Genomic DNA, 15,651 nt, shown 5'->3' with positions numbered 1-15,651 from the left:
GGAAATTGAAAAAAAAATGAAAACAGAATACTTCGAATAAACTCAAGCCAATGATTGATTTCTACTGTACATGCACTATCCTTCAAACAATTGAAAATAAACTCCTCATATATACCAGGACTAAAACTTTATACATACGCTAGACGCGTAGTAGTCTTTGAAAGGTTTTTAGTTTTATTTTACAGCAGTAAAGATATTGGTTATACTATTTGAAACGGGTAAGTGAAACATCTTGTCTTAAATATCGATTGCTGTGTAAATGTACATGTAAATACTCACCAAATATGTAGGTATTATATATATAAAAAAGTAAAATGACAAAAATACTGATCTCCGAGGTATGCAATGAACTAAATTGGTATGCCATACCCCAGTTTCGTCTTCGTAGACTTATCATTGGCGATGGAATCAAAACAGTAGCAAGTCTATATCATAAACCAAATTGACATTTTTTATTCAAGCGTCACTGATGAGTCTTTTGTAGATGAAACGCGCGTCTGGCGTAAGTGTAAAACTTTAGTCCTGGTATCTATGATGAGTTCATTTTGAACAACATTAAAAAGACAAAAAAATCCGAATTTTTGTGACAAATAATTTCAAGTCCACCTACGTCTTGGATAGAACAACCTCAGTGTTTGGATTTATTATGCCTTTAAACGAGAGATCTTTTATTGTATGAATATATATACCAAAACTAGAGATATTCTAAAACCTGTCACTATTAAGAAATGTGTCTTTAAAAGGTATGGTTTACCAAATGTACTGTTGAGTCCAAGTCCTTTAACTAGACATTCACAATAGTAACTTATGCTTATGATTCTATTATAGAAGTACTATTACCTATCACAGCATATTGATCATGCAGGTCGAAGAGCAACGGGAAACTGTTGCTAGGCTAAAGATTTGAAGTAATCTTTGATAAACTTTTTTCACTTCTACGAAATTGTCATACCATCAGTTATCAAATGTTCCAGGATTATAATTTATAACGCCAGACGCGTGTTACAAAGTTGAAGAGCAATGAGGACCCAAAATTCCGAAAAGTTGTGCCAAATACGGCTAAGGTAATCTATGCCTTGGATACGAAAATCCTAAATTTAAAAAAAAATCAACGTGTTGTACACAGGAAATTCATAAAAATGACCATATAATTGATATTGATGTCAACACCGAAGTGCCGACTACTGGGCTGGTGATACTCTCGGGAACGAAACGTCCTATGTAGTAATTGTTTACCGATGTTCAAATCTCGTTAATCGATTAAAAGAAGACACAAATCAAGGTAACACACACTGAGTGAATTTCAAAAGGAGAGAGACTGGTTCATCGAAATGGTAAGCAGCTCCTTCTATGCATGCATTACCCTTCATGCATATTAATAATAAATATGTTATCATCATTGATATGGCCATAATCAGTTTTTATGAGTTTGTACCTTTAGACTAGAACAAGATTAACCTAGCTGTATGTGACAAAAGCTTTCGAGGTTCTGGGTTAACAATGGTTTTCAACTTCGTATTTGATTTGGCTTTGCGGCTTTTGTTTAATAAATCGTCAATGATGAGTTTTATATAGACGAAATAAAATTTGATGTTTTTAAGGTAGGTATCTATGATAAGTTTATCAGTCAACAGACCAAAAGTCCTTACCAATATCTGTAACAGCTTGTCATATTTCGCTTACAACCATTTGGTAACATTTATAAATTATTTTTTTATCGATTGATTTTGCCATTAAATTAAGGACTTTTCGTTTTGAATTTTCCTCGGAGTTCGGTATTATTGTTATTTAACTTTTTTCAATGATAAATGTATGGACTTTCACGGTCCTTTAACAACTGAAAAAATAACATTATATAATCATTCGATGTAACAATGTCAGCAATTGTTAAGTGGAAAAGTTTTTTTCGCTCCTTCTCTTATTTTAGGGTTTTCTATTTTGCAAGTCATCAAAGGAATATAAATATTGGAAAACTTAAAACTGTTTTATAGAAACTACTTTAGATGTTTTGAAAAAAATCTTCTCTTTGGAACCAACAGTTCTACATATTTTCAATTGTCTAACCCTCATCGGTAAAACACTGGACATTGTTCTTCATTGATTGGAATACAGTGACCAATATCATGGGTAGACGAAACGCGCGTCTGGCGTACTAAATTATAATTCTGGTACCTTTGATAACTATAAGTAGAACAAGTTAGACATTAGTCCAACTTCTAACACTTTTGACTTGATTTGGGTAGCTTGGTACTGGCATACTTTACCAGTTGTACAGTTTAATTTAGTCAAATGAATTGATAGTGTGTCAGAATATTTTTATGAAGTTCTAAAGGTTAGATAATTACCAACAATCATCACGATTAGCTTTCCGGTAAAATAAATACTTGTTTATATACAGTATTAAGAAAGATGTTTTTGAAAGCGCTTTTAAAAAACCGTAAATCTATGATTGATGAAGTAACATAAAAATGATGCCAATGTCAACAAAATGAAATAGAATAAAACAGTTTTCTGGTAACCAGCGTTTCTGATAAAAGTAGTTATATCTGACAATTCTTTAACAATATAAGTCGGATTAAGGCCATGGTTATTCTAGGTTGCTTTTGCTTAACATTTTTACACGCCTTAGTTAAACATTCGTCTAGTATGCATGATATGACCAGAAATATTCGTCTAAGTTATATTCCTTTCCATCTTTATTTGTATACAATTTTTAAATTTGTAATGGATAAATATTCCATATGGAGTCATATGATATTTCTTTCTTTGTCATTAATTTAAAAATAAAATAACTGTTTATATAAATACCGTATATAATACAGAAATTATTCATATTGTATTTAAATTGTACATTATATATATACCACGATACCTAATACATTTATGTTTAGGACGTAGATTGTCATGTATATGTATTTCTTGACAGCCTATGTGTCTAATGGACTTAATGAAAACCCCTCATATTCCAGGGTACGTATGGTGTTATTTTTTACTTTCGTTTTGTTTGGATTTCATTACTGACTGTTAACTAAGAATAGCTATGCATATTGTACAACTTCTAATGTCTATTGATAGACATTCTAGATCAATACACATAGCAGTTGTGCCTTTTATTGATATGTTATAGACCAGCTGCAGTTAGTGCACAATACATGTTTACTATATCTAAATATGTACACTGAGATGTTACATGACAATTTATGGTTTTTAAAGAAGGAGTAGGAATGAACCTACTATGCTATGAAGGTAGGTAGTGTTTATGAGCGTTTACTTAATTTCTGGAATCTTTATCGATAATGCTGCTTTTAAGTTGTTTTAAATAAGTAATTGAAAAGTAGAGATACACAAATTTGAGATGTCTTTTAAGTGAGAATGGTATGTTGTCAAATCTTTTTCGAAAAACTCGAAAGATTTTCTTATCCCAGAAATAGATTATCTTAGTCGTATTTGGCAAAACTTTAAACTATGAACTTGTTTGACTCTACAACTATTTTTATCTGAGCGTCACTGATGAGTCTTATGTAGACGATACGCGCGTCTGGCGAATAAATTGTTATCCTAGTACCTTTGGTAACTAAATATAACTTTATGCCGTTAATATGCTATTTACTTGAACATGTATTGATAAAAATTGCTTGTCTTGCAAACAATACAATTTGCAACAATGCTACGAAATTTAAAAAATGATGTTTAAGGTTACAGGTTATGCATTGGAGCACATATAATTTTGAATGACTCTCCACTCTGCGTGACTAGTATACGGTTACATGTGGTAAATCAAATTACTATCATTTTCAGTATAATTCATCACGTACTTTCTTCATTAAACACTTGGAATGAACAAAACATTTGGCTTATTGCCATAGCCTCTTTTAAACATGTCTGTTCTTGTCGATGTCCTTTTGATATCTATATCAGATAAGAACACCTTTCTAGGTTTCTAACTAAGTCTGAATAATTTTTGAACAAAAAATACGCTTTTTGTTTTCTAGGTTGAATAAACTATATGTTTCAAATAAATTAAGAGCTACAAAGTTATAATAAAACTCTTTTTGAACAAATTAATTCTGCAACTTAGAAACATTGCATATTTCAGATTGTGCCTCGCTTTTGAAATGACAGAACTAGGTGATGTCAAGCCTGATGAGACTATTGATTACAGCTCTATTAAACCAATTACATTACCAATTGATAAAGAATATCACACTTTTATAGCATATAAGGCTGGTGATCCAGACAGTGGAGTTGCATTACAGATAGTCGAATTGTTAGAAGGTAAAGGGTACAAATGTTGTATCCACGAGGGAGATTTACTAGCCGGACGTTCTTTCCTTAGGACTATTGCCCGAACTATCAAACGTTCTATAAAGGTTGTATTCTTGTTGTCAGAAAACTCTTCTGCATGTGAAATGTGGAAATATCAACTTGATGTTACAGAAACATTTCATATTGAAACCAAAGGTTATAAGCCAATCATATTAAAGCTTGATCAATGCTTTTTGTCCGATACGTTGACAAAATATACATACCTTTCAGCAGATAAACCTACGGAAGAATGGATTGGTCGACTGGCAAAAGCAATTAATGATGAAACTGGTAAATAAGGTTTTTAAATTTGTCGATTTTGTAAAGTTTTCTTTTATGCTTTTTGTTTGGTATTGTTTTCGTTTTTTACCAAATAAGAATTTTTGATCATACAATACCCACAAAATTATTTCGTTTGTTAAGTAATATCTTTGATTTTGTAAACTGTTCAAAATGTGATTATATGTATATATTCTGTCATATATTCACGAGTATCAAACTCATAATCATCAAAACAGTTACAATAGTTTTAATATGTTCCGATATTGCTCAATTTCCAAAGTTTTTCACAGACTTTTTTTTTAAAGGAAGACTTTGGATCTAATTGAACTACTTTTTCCATACTGGAGAGAATTTACAATTTAGCAACTGTTACTATAAAATAATAATACCCTAGCAATGTGTAAAAATATAAAAATGATAATTTTGATGCAGAAAATTGCTGTATTACTTTTTGTCAGATTAATTCCATTCATTAATTACAGTTTGTTCGATATCTAAATTGTACTCATCATATGTTTTTATTAAACAATATATCTATATATTTCAGATCACCTTGTAAGCAGCAGAAGGAACATTAAGTTCGTTGCAGTTCCATGTATCGATTACAATCGTGATAAAGAACACATAATTGACACATGTCGATATCCACACATATGTGCAAAGTACATAATCAATGATGACATATGTGATGGGAGTTGTGACAAAAATCATAACTTGGTAACCAATCAGTCAAGGGAAATCCTCGTTGACCTTGGTTTTATCAACGAAGGCAATTATGATTGCATTCTGGAAACCTATAGGCAAAAATGTAAAGAAAAGCTGGCTGATATGGCAAAAAATGGAGTGACAGGTCCCTGCTGTTATTATAATTACAAGGGATGTTTGCTTGGTGATTTTCACTGTCCATTTACTCACATATGTAAAGACTGGTTTCTTGGTAAATGTTTGAAGCGGAAATGTGCTCTTTCTCATGATATGTTGAATGATCACACAAAACGTTTGCTTGAAATATTTGAAATTGATACTTCACAAGATGCAGATGTAGTTTTAAACACATATCGTGCAAAGCATCCTCACAAAACGTTTATTCCGATTTCAGCATCTTTATTCACAAAAAGGATTTTGAAGGAAAACTGGCTGTTTCTGTTTGCATGTTTTCTTCTTTCTGCATTTATCACTGCTGTCTTCGTTAAAAAAAGTTAGATTGTTTGTCCTCTACAAAATTGTTTTTAAAGAGTGTGACAAATCCCTATCGTGCTTCTATGAACAAATATGTTTCCAAGAACAATGCCGGTACGTAATGAAGAGATTATTCGATTCAAAAATCTTTGAATCAGACAAAACATTGGTACTAATACAACAATTTATAAAATGTTAGGGATAGAACATACATCAAATATATTGAGATACAATACACGGAACTATAAGTATGTTCGATACTCCAATTGACAATATATGTGTTTAATAAGATGAACACGTCTTTAATGAAAACAATCTGTGTTGTATTTCGGCAGGACTATTGGCATGTTTGATTCAGTAGAAGTATGAGGCAGTGCTAATAAATGTTTTCGGTATTTATCCTGTCTAATTTTGTAGCATGAATAAAAGTTATCATGTTTGTTTTAATAGATGTTTTATAAAGAATGTAGTTTAGGTAAGAAAATGTGTACATGTATATATAAGATTTAAGATTCACAAACTTCTTCCATTTTGTATGTAGTTTAATTCATTCCAAACTCGTTTAACGTGTCCGTTTGCCTTGAAGAAATAGTCATTTGAATCAAATAACAGGTAATCAAATTGATCTCGTCCCGAATATACATGATATATTTGCTATTGGACGCTAAACAAACAACAACCAACCTGTACGTCATATAGAGTCATTTTCTCATTTCTCAAGTATAAATATTGACTATTGATGATAAACAAATTGAAAATGTTAGATGTTTATTTTCGGCTTGGGCGTGTCCGATGAAGGTAAATACAGAAAAAAAAACGCTTCGAACGCATGCAATTTATAACTAAAGGCAGCAGTAGTATACCGCTGTTCGAAATTCATAAATCGATAGAGAAAAAAACAAATCCGGGTTACAAACTAAAACTGAGGGAAATGTATCAATTTTAAGAGAACTACGACACAACAGAAACAGAAGGTCAAAATGTATTAAAATAAAGCGGGTCCAGGACCAATTCAGTATATCTTATCATAATCCTTCGGTTTTAATTAAATTTTCTATGTGCATACATTTAGAGTAATTAAGAGCTGGTAAACTCAGTGTATCATAAATATTTCCGATTATGGAATACATTCTTCTGCATTTATTTCCATATTTTTCTACATATTCACAATTGCATGTTTGTAGTATGATTATTGTGTGTGTACTAAAATCAGGTGTTTCGGTTATGGTCATGTAGACCTAGGCTCATCCTCATCAGGTATCCCTAGCCAATATGTTTCTCCTTTGTAATATGTAGAATAGTTTCAATTTGATTTCTCTTATCAGTCCTAGATCCATGGACAAGAAAGTGAAAATTTCATATCTTCACTCAATTATACAACGGTTAAGTAGTGCTATAAATATGTCATTTCATACTGATAAGGCGACCGATAATTTTACTTAACTAACAGATGTTTTAAACACAAAATTGTAAATCTTTGAAAGTTTTAGGAAAATGCACAAGCACATTTGGGGTTGACCCTCCCCCTTTTTTCTAAATTTAAAAAAAAATAAATTTGGAAATATTTTTTGATGTATCCTGCCTTTCAAGATTTATTTGAAAACTAAATTATTTTTTTTATGGTTTTTAAACCAGTTTAATCTTGCAATTTATTGAAAAAAATAAATTTTGTAAAAAATCAAAATCACATATATATAATGGAAAAAAAAAGATACTTTTCTTGATTGGTATTGTGTATTTCATTTTTATCCCTTCTTGCAACAATTTAAATTGTCACCTATAGATTGAGAAAGAAACCATGTGGTGTCTGTGAACTAACATAATATAATTGATGTGACAGTTTAATTTGAAAATATGGTGTTTTCTAAGTGGTGCAGGAGATAAGCTCACTTTTTATTCAACATCATTTTGATGCAAATTCTTGGGCTTAGTTCATAGACTGTTATGGGGATACAAGTTAAAATAAATCGGGTCCAGGACCAATCCAGTATATCCAAAATGTAACACACGCAGAAATGAACTATAGTATAACAATTGCCATTTTCCTGACTTGGTACAACATGTTGTTTTCTTTTTATAGTGTTATCTCTGATAAAATTTGTGTATGACATTGTGAGTTCGAACCCCGCTCGAAAGAGTGAACTCGACTCCAATGTTAATTGACTAGGATTGTCAGTTTTTCTATCAAAGGTCTGTGGTTTTCACCGGGCACTCCGGCTTCCCGCACCCATAAAAATTGGCCACAATGAAATAGCCTAATTGCGGTGATTAAAAGTGGCGTTAAAACACCAAAAATCTAATAAAAATTCAAATTTTACAAAGTCAGATCATCCCTCCATTAACATAGTACTTGCATTTACTTTTGCCTTTTGTTTCACTTGTGTAAAGGGCAGAAAAGTTAAATGTTTTATATTATTGCAAGATGAAAGAGAAGTACATTGTATCTACTCATGCATAGAGTAGTTTCACAATAACTCTGAATAAGATTGCTTAAATGGCTGATAATATTGAAATAGTATTTTGAAAAGAGGAAACTTGCAGTCTGATTTATTTCTGTGTAGATAATTTATATCTTTTGCAAACAGTGTTGATAATACAGGATAACTACATAAACAATGTTTTAATAGATTAAAATAAAACTAACGGCATCGTCAATGGTATTGTCAATATTGCCTCTTAAAAAAGCAAATGAAACACTTTCATTGTGCATAAAACATTTTCTGATTATTCTTTATCAATAAACTTATGTTGAACAGCCGTAAGTTAACTATAAAAAATTTGAGAGCACCAAAAACCTTAAGGAACTAAGAAGAACCACAAAATATGTTTGATGTTAACCAATGGTAATAACTGAAAATTCCCTTCTTCATTGTTGTACTGTTATTTTCGTAATAAAGGAAAAATGTGTATCAATCTTAGTAATTGAAGTATATTTTTTCTAACTACATTATCATAGTCTGGAAAGCAGAACTCTACTTTTTCAAATCAAATAATGCTGATTGGCAATCAGCTACAGAGAGTCTATGCACAAACAGAGATTTGGATAAAATTATTATGACGTTAGTTCAAAGTCGTTGTGGATTTATCGAAAAGAACATATAGTTTCATTTTCGGTTTCATTTTCCAAAAGTATACACCATTACATAGTGGTGGAATATCTATAAATAAATATATAAATCACTAACAGGTATACCATAGATGTATTGTATTTATCGTTATAGATAACGGTAATTTTAATTCTGTCCGACGACTGTTGATATCATAAGGTATGTACTGCTTATAGTTTTGTAATTACACTACATAAGGCCAAACAATTATCTCTAAAATTAAAGCAATGACCAATAATCGCAACCTCAAGCAGAACACATATGTTGTTTGTGTCATATGATAAATTGTACACATTTCAATAATACATTCTTGATGAGTATTTACTTTTCATGCTACATTCTTGTTACATATACTATAGATGTAATTTAATCTATGCATATAAATTACAAGGCTTTGTCGGTCAGAATTATACATATTCTGAAACAAGTTATTGGGAGGATTCTTGACAACCAGACGTTGATTAACCAAATCAATGTTAGTGCAAAATTGTTATAATCAACGTATCTATAAATAAATATATTTAGATAAACGTTGTGATAATAACTTTATTTTGTTCTCGCAAAATTGCTTGATTAAACAAGGGATGAAAGTTGAAGTATTTAAAAGAACTTAACTTCTGCGTCATTTGGTCTCTGGTGGATAGCTGAGGTGGAGAGTTGTCTCATTGGCAATCATCCAGTCTTTTTATTTGTATACTAATACCAGATTTGCAAAAGTTAATATGGAATCCTTTCGATGATGACGTACGTTGGACTTTATGGAAATTGACGTGGCTTTTTGGAAATTTACATGACCTTTTATGATTACAATGATAAACCATATATATGCGCTTAAAAGAAGTTCTAGAAGTTAGTTCAGGTAAATGAGTCTCGAGAAATGAGTGATCTTAATTGATTATTGTTAATTTTTTCTACTTCTTTACTGCCTTTATTTGTTTAATAAATTCTATGATAATCATTTGAATATCATACAAACTTTTAATATCGCACGTCAAATGAACAGTTTATTTTGATTATTCTTTTATTCGAGTAACCATATGTATTTTCTAAGGTCAAATGCATGAGAATAAGTTTTATGATTACCTTAGCTAGCTGTATTCTGCAAAACATTTAGGAATTTTAGTCATCAAAGCATTTCAACTTTAAAATACAAAGTACTTTATTTGGCCTTTTTAACTTTTTTTATTCGAACGTCACTAATGATCCTTTTGTAAACACGTCTGGCGGAAATACAAAATTACAATCCTGGTATCTATGATGAGTTTATAGAGATCACATATTCAATAGAAACAGAACAGGGAGTTTGGGTAATCTTGTATAATAAAAGAAAATACTTATGTTTCCACAAACATGCTGAAAAAATAAGGTAGATGGTAAAGCCAACAGTTTGTTTAAAAAAAAAAACCAGTGACATTAAATACCCTACTTTAAAAATGTCAAAACAATCTTAAGGATCGGTACCCAAAATTGGGGTAGATAGAATAAGCGGATACACAAGTTTTTTTTTATTAGGCCTTACAAAAGTATTAACAGCTTGGCAGATATGTATTGCATCGACACTACATTCATTCATCATGAAATTAGAAAATGAATAATAATCTTTTCCAGGTGATATTCAAAATGACTGCAGAAGAAGATAATGTGGGCTATAGCGACAACTTTGATACACCAGAGGAAATAATTGATTTCTTCTCAATAGATCCAATTACTTTACCAATAGATAAAGAATTTCATATTTTCATATCGTATAAGACTGTTGAACCTGATCGTTCAATTGCACTGAAGATAGACAGAATGCTACGAAATCAAGGTTTCAAATGCTGCCTCCATGAGAGGGACTTCCTTCCTGGAGATTTGATTGTACATAATATCGTTCAAAATATTGAACGATCGGTTAAAGTTGTGTTTTTGCTATCAGAAAAATCTAGAGCTAGTGAATGGTGCCAGTTTGAGTTAAATGTTACAGAAACTATACACATCCAGGAAAGAGGATACAAACCAATTATTGTAAAGCTTGATGAGTGTGACCTTCCCGATACGATGAAAAGATATACGTACCTGCCGGCAGCTAGTCCTCCGGAAAAATGGATTGGTCGACTGTCAAAAGCAATTAATGACCAAACAGGTAACCAATTTTAAATCTTGAATGACATATTTCAAACAAAATAATCAAAGACCAAACGCAATGACAAATGTAAACAAAAGTTACAAGACGCATTCTTTCTTGTAGAAATGATTAAAAGAATATATTTGAACAAAAATCAACTATATATTTGTTATTTGGTTAATATAATACCACATTTACATATCTAGGGATGCGAAAATATGGCAGTTGTTGTCAAATAGTTCGTTTTATGTATGTAGCATTGGCGTTTGTTTTTGTTGCACTTGATTGATTCTGTTGTTCCGTTGTTTTGCTATTATAGTTGATGTCTTTCCTTCGATTTTAGTTAGTAACCTGGGTTTGATTTTTCTCAATCGATTAATGACTGTTGAACAGCGGTAAACTACTGTTGCCATAATTTACCACCTACCGAACGCTCAGTCTTTTTATGATATTCGTGTTTTTGTGTAGGGTTTTGTTTACTTTTTTTTACTTGCCCCGATTTTTTCCCCCATTGTCTTTTTTTTTATTTATTGTTTAATGTTTTAAGAGCCTCATTTGAATGTACTATTGTCTTGGTTTTTCCTTAATTTCTAATTTTATTGCCAAATTGACATTTCTATGCATTAATATATATATATATTATCATGATGCTACAACAAAAATGCATGATTATTTATCTTTTGTTTACGAAGTTTCAAATGTCTTCAAAATCGTTTGATATCCTTTTAAGAAATAGTTCTGTCATATCCATTCATACATTCGTCGATTAGTTAATAAATAAACATATTTAGACATTTTACTATATTAGTGTGTCTCATTTTTTCTTCTTCAGACCACCTGATTACAAATAGAAGGAACATAAAGTTTGTTGCAGTTCCATGCATTGATTACAATCGCAACAAGGAGCACTCGATAGAAAAGTGTAGATATCCACATGTCTGCGTGAAATATATTGTAAGTGATGAATCATGTGACGGAAGTTGCGGCAAGAACCACAATTTAGTTACCGATCAGTCACGTGAGATACTTGTTGATCTTGGGTTTATTACTGATGGAAACCTTGATGCCCTTCTGCAGATGTATAGACAGAAATGCAAGGAGAAACTTGCTGCGATGCCAAACAACATAGTAACTGGTCCTTGCTGTTACTATAATCAAAAAGGATGCTTGTTAGGTGACTTTCATTGCCCGTTCACACATATATGTAAGGATTGGTTCGAGGGCAAATGCGGAAATACAAAATGCAAATTTTCGCATAATATACTAAACGACCACACAAAAAAGTTGCTAGAAATATTTGAAATCGATACGGATCAAAAAGCAGACATTATTCTTAATGCATACCGTGCAAAGTATCCACATAAAAAGTTCATACAATTACCAACCCAAACAATATCAAAATCAACGTTCCTTAAAGACAACTGGTTGCCACTTTTTGGAGGAGTTTTAACTGTTGTAGGAGTTACTGCATTTGTTGTTAAAAAGATATAATTGTAAATTAGTATTCTTTGAGAAGTTATCCTTTAACATTTCATCTTTTTCTATGATCTATTGTAACTTGATGTTAGCTTTTTATCATAATAGATATAGTGAATTTTAAGATGAAAACTGGAACCCCGATAAACGTTATATACTAATTGTATGATTATGTATTCATTCAATTACACGAATTTTTATTATTTATCATAATTGTTGTAAAATCTTCACTTTAAGGATGTCCGCTTGCCGTGTTTCTTGAATCCTCTGGTTTTATCCATTTGAATGCCTTAAATAAAATTGTCCACTGACCACCATTTTTCTTTTTTTAAATCTTTTACCTGTAAAATTATAAGCCATTTGTATCAGTCTTATAAAATCTTTGTTACAAAGCTTATAAAAAATCAAGAGAGAAAAATTTCCCGCACAATCGTCAATGGCCAGTATCTCGAAAACAAGCAAATTGACAATTATATATTTGTTTTGCTCTTTTGGTTCCTTTATTATTCCCCTATCAAGATAATATTATACAAGTGTCATGAAAAGCTTGTTATTTTGAAACTGAGTAGCGAACTTATAGATCAGATTTCTTGTCAGTATCTTGTCTAGCTTTACTTAGTGTCCATTTTTGTTTCATCAGCTGGATATTAAAATGTTTTGGCTCCGAAAATCACTCAAGATACATTTATTGTGCTAGGGTCGTTTTTTTTTAATTTCAATGTTGTTTTTTATTCATAACAATGATAACTGTTTCTTTATATCTGTTATTAGATCTTTACTTTATCCAATTCAATGAATTAAACTTTGAAATGTTTTAGATAGAATTTAAGACTAAACGGCTATCGTTGTAAATATTTATCTTAAATATGTTATGAAATTCGTTAATTAAAGAATAAAAAAGAAGTAATATAGATTTTCATCTTTACCCTGGGAAAGCATTCTAGCAACCAGGTTTGTAATCATGCTTTAGGGAGCTACCATTTGATTTTTATGAGAGGGCTAGGATGAAAAATGTTGTCCTGCATTTTTTTTAGCTGTAATCTCTGTCCTGCCTTTTTATTTTTCACTCTGTTCGGTCCTGCCTTTTTTTTTATTAGTTATCCTGACTTTTTTTACACAAATTGTCATCCTGTCTTTTTTTTTTAACCAAGTTGCTCATCCTGCCTTTTTTTTTTTACTCAAAACTCCTGTCCTGCCTTTTTTTTCAAATTTCATCCTAGCCCCCCACCCTCCCCATAAAAATCAAATGGTAGCTCCCTTACGTTGCAATAGTTTTAAAACTTTTTCAGAACTGTATGTTTCATATGGTTGTTTTCCATTTTAATATTTTGTGAATACATTTCAGGTGTATCATATTTTAATATTTCTTTATTTCATACCAAAAACACAAATTGAAAAGCTATTACAAATGCATTGAAAATATATATAGCTACCCATATTGTTCTCAAGTGTCAAATTGTAATAATGAAACTTGAAATGTGATTTAAATAGACTCTGTATAATGTGCACTAAACTTTGATTTTTTTATCCTATTAGATCCTTGTGTGCTTTTGTGTATCATAATCAATACATAGCAACTTCTGTAAGAAAATATGTACTACATCTACAGTTTTCTGTTTTTTTTTTATAATTTTGGTGCAATGTGATAATAAACAATCTTTCCAATATTTGATTGTCTGCATGGAATCAGAAGTTACTATTCTTCCATATTATAAGAAGTTTGAATCTGCAAAATAGAATGATTTGTGGTTACTGTTAGTTTCTCACAATGCAAATGAAAGTGGTGGAGCTGGCCATTTGTACAGTTCTTCATATTACGTTGCTGCAATTTTTTTTTATGTTTTGTCAATGTCCTATACATTACTTATCTAGAAACTATCTTCAACAGTGTCAACCACCCTTTTCAGTGCAGATTTCTTTTGTTTTGAGAATTGTCGAAAATGTCGTAACTTGACGAGGGATCTTATAACTATTTCAATTCTGATCCATAACGAGAGATATGCATGTCTATTGCAAGATGTCGTTCTGCTATGTTTATTCCAACTGAACTATCCGTCATAAATGCCTTGAGCAATTTGATGTATGGGGTCCTCTAAATTGATAGCTCCAGCTGAAACAGCCGAATTTGAAGTTGTGATTCTGACTGTTTGATCATCTTTCATTACGATATTTAATTTCCGTCAGCATTGTCACACTATTAGAAAACAAAACATATATCTGCATAGGTTTTTAGATACATTGAACAGCTTTTGGTATGCTGTTGGTTAAGACTATGGTTCCCGTGCAGATCGACACATTTTAAGCTACTAGTATTTAAAGCGTTCGTCTAGCGTTTTCCCATATCTGATTAAAAAAATAGCGTCCACTTAAAGGTGGATTGGCCAGCTCGTAAATAAATTACCAAGATAGTTCTGAATGGTTTTTCCAAAGATTTAGAAATCATAACAATTTAATATATTGACAGGAATGTTTAAAATACTTGGGATAACGATACATTAAGAAGAGGACATAAAGTACAAATGCAGATTGATGAAAAAGCAGTAGCCGATTGATGACAATAGTACGTTACTGGCTATATGTTACATCGAATAAACTCATCATAGATACCAGGTTTAAATTTTATGTTAACGCCAGACGCGCGTTTCGTCTACAAAAGACTCATCAGTGACGCTCGAATGAAAAATGTTTAAAAAGACTAAAATAGAATACGAAGTTGAAGAGCATTGAGGACCAAGAATATTTGCTGATATTTGTAACATATAATTTGTTTATCATACATAGTTTAAGGTCATTCATAATGAAACGATAAAGATATGTTTATAAGTAAATAAAATCAACAAAATTTCACAATGTTTCATCATTTATTTTTGACTCTTATGTAAATCAATAGATTACTGAAACATCCCTATTTTGGTTCATTTGTCGCTGTGCAAATAGTAGAAATTTAATTCTTACTGGGTTCTTATAATGTATCGGTGGGATTAAAATAGTAAGCATTAATGTACCTTGTAAGAGTACATAACTATACGATAATTCGGTAAGTAATACACGTTAGACTAAATGATGTTAAAGTTGTAACTCTCTGAAGTCATAAATATCGAAAAGTCAAAATAGGCAGAAAAATATTCATATTCTCCGCTCTGTAAAAGGAAAAGGGTGCCAATATTCCTTAATTTTACTTTCTGTTTCTGATGA

At 31.2% G+C, this 15,651-nt stretch overlaps 2 protein-coding genes across 5 annotated transcripts; both read left to right on the top strand.

The window, feature by feature from the left end:
• The first annotated feature begins 2,837 nt into the window (after window positions 1–2,837).
• Window positions 2,838–6,213, top strand: LOC139502087 (zinc finger CCCH-type antiviral protein 1-like). Of its 3 annotated transcripts, none has more exons than XM_071291435.1 (3): window positions 2,838–3,246; window positions 4,097–4,596; window positions 5,135–6,213. In XM_071291435.1, the coding sequence occupies exons 2-3, from the start codon at window positions 4,116–4,118 to the stop codon at window positions 5,788–5,790; spliced, it is 1,137 nt and encodes a 378-aa protein (XP_071147536.1). In that variant the 5' UTR covers window positions 2,838–3,246; window positions 4,097–4,115; the 3' UTR covers window positions 5,791–6,213. The 3 variants fall into 3 exon arrangements, with proteins under 3 accessions (XP_071147536.1, XP_071147537.1, XP_071147535.1); XM_071291436.1 differs by having other exon boundaries at window positions 2,841–2,970; window positions 4,097–4,275; XM_071291434.1 differs by having other exon boundaries at window positions 2,841–2,970.
• Window positions 6,214–8,889: 2,676 nt separating this feature from the next.
• Window positions 8,890–14,058, top strand: LOC139502086 (uncharacterized). Of its 2 annotated transcripts, none has more exons than XM_071291432.1 (4): window positions 8,890–9,032; window positions 10,482–10,998; window positions 11,813–13,419; window positions 13,710–14,058. In XM_071291432.1, exons 2-3 carry the CDS (start codon window positions 10,494–10,496, stop codon window positions 12,469–12,471), a joined length of 1,164 nt encoding a protein of 387 aa, XP_071147533.1. In that variant the 5' UTR covers window positions 8,890–9,032; window positions 10,482–10,493; the 3' UTR covers window positions 12,472–13,419; window positions 13,710–14,058. The 2 variants fall into 2 exon arrangements, with proteins under 2 accessions (XP_071147533.1, XP_071147534.1); XM_071291433.1 differs by lacking the exon at window positions 8,890–9,032 and adding an exon at window positions 9,201–9,732.
• Window positions 14,059–15,651: the final 1,593 nt, after the last annotated feature.

Source organism: Mytilus edulis, chromosome 13 (genome assembly GCF_963676685.1).
Source record: "Mytilus edulis chromosome 13, xbMytEdul2.2, whole genome shotgun sequence".
Taxonomy (NCBI): domain Eukaryota; kingdom Metazoa; phylum Mollusca; class Bivalvia; order Mytilida; family Mytilidae; genus Mytilus; species Mytilus edulis.
Note: the sequence above shows the minus strand (reverse complement) of the source record. Positions and strands in the feature narration are given on the sequence as shown.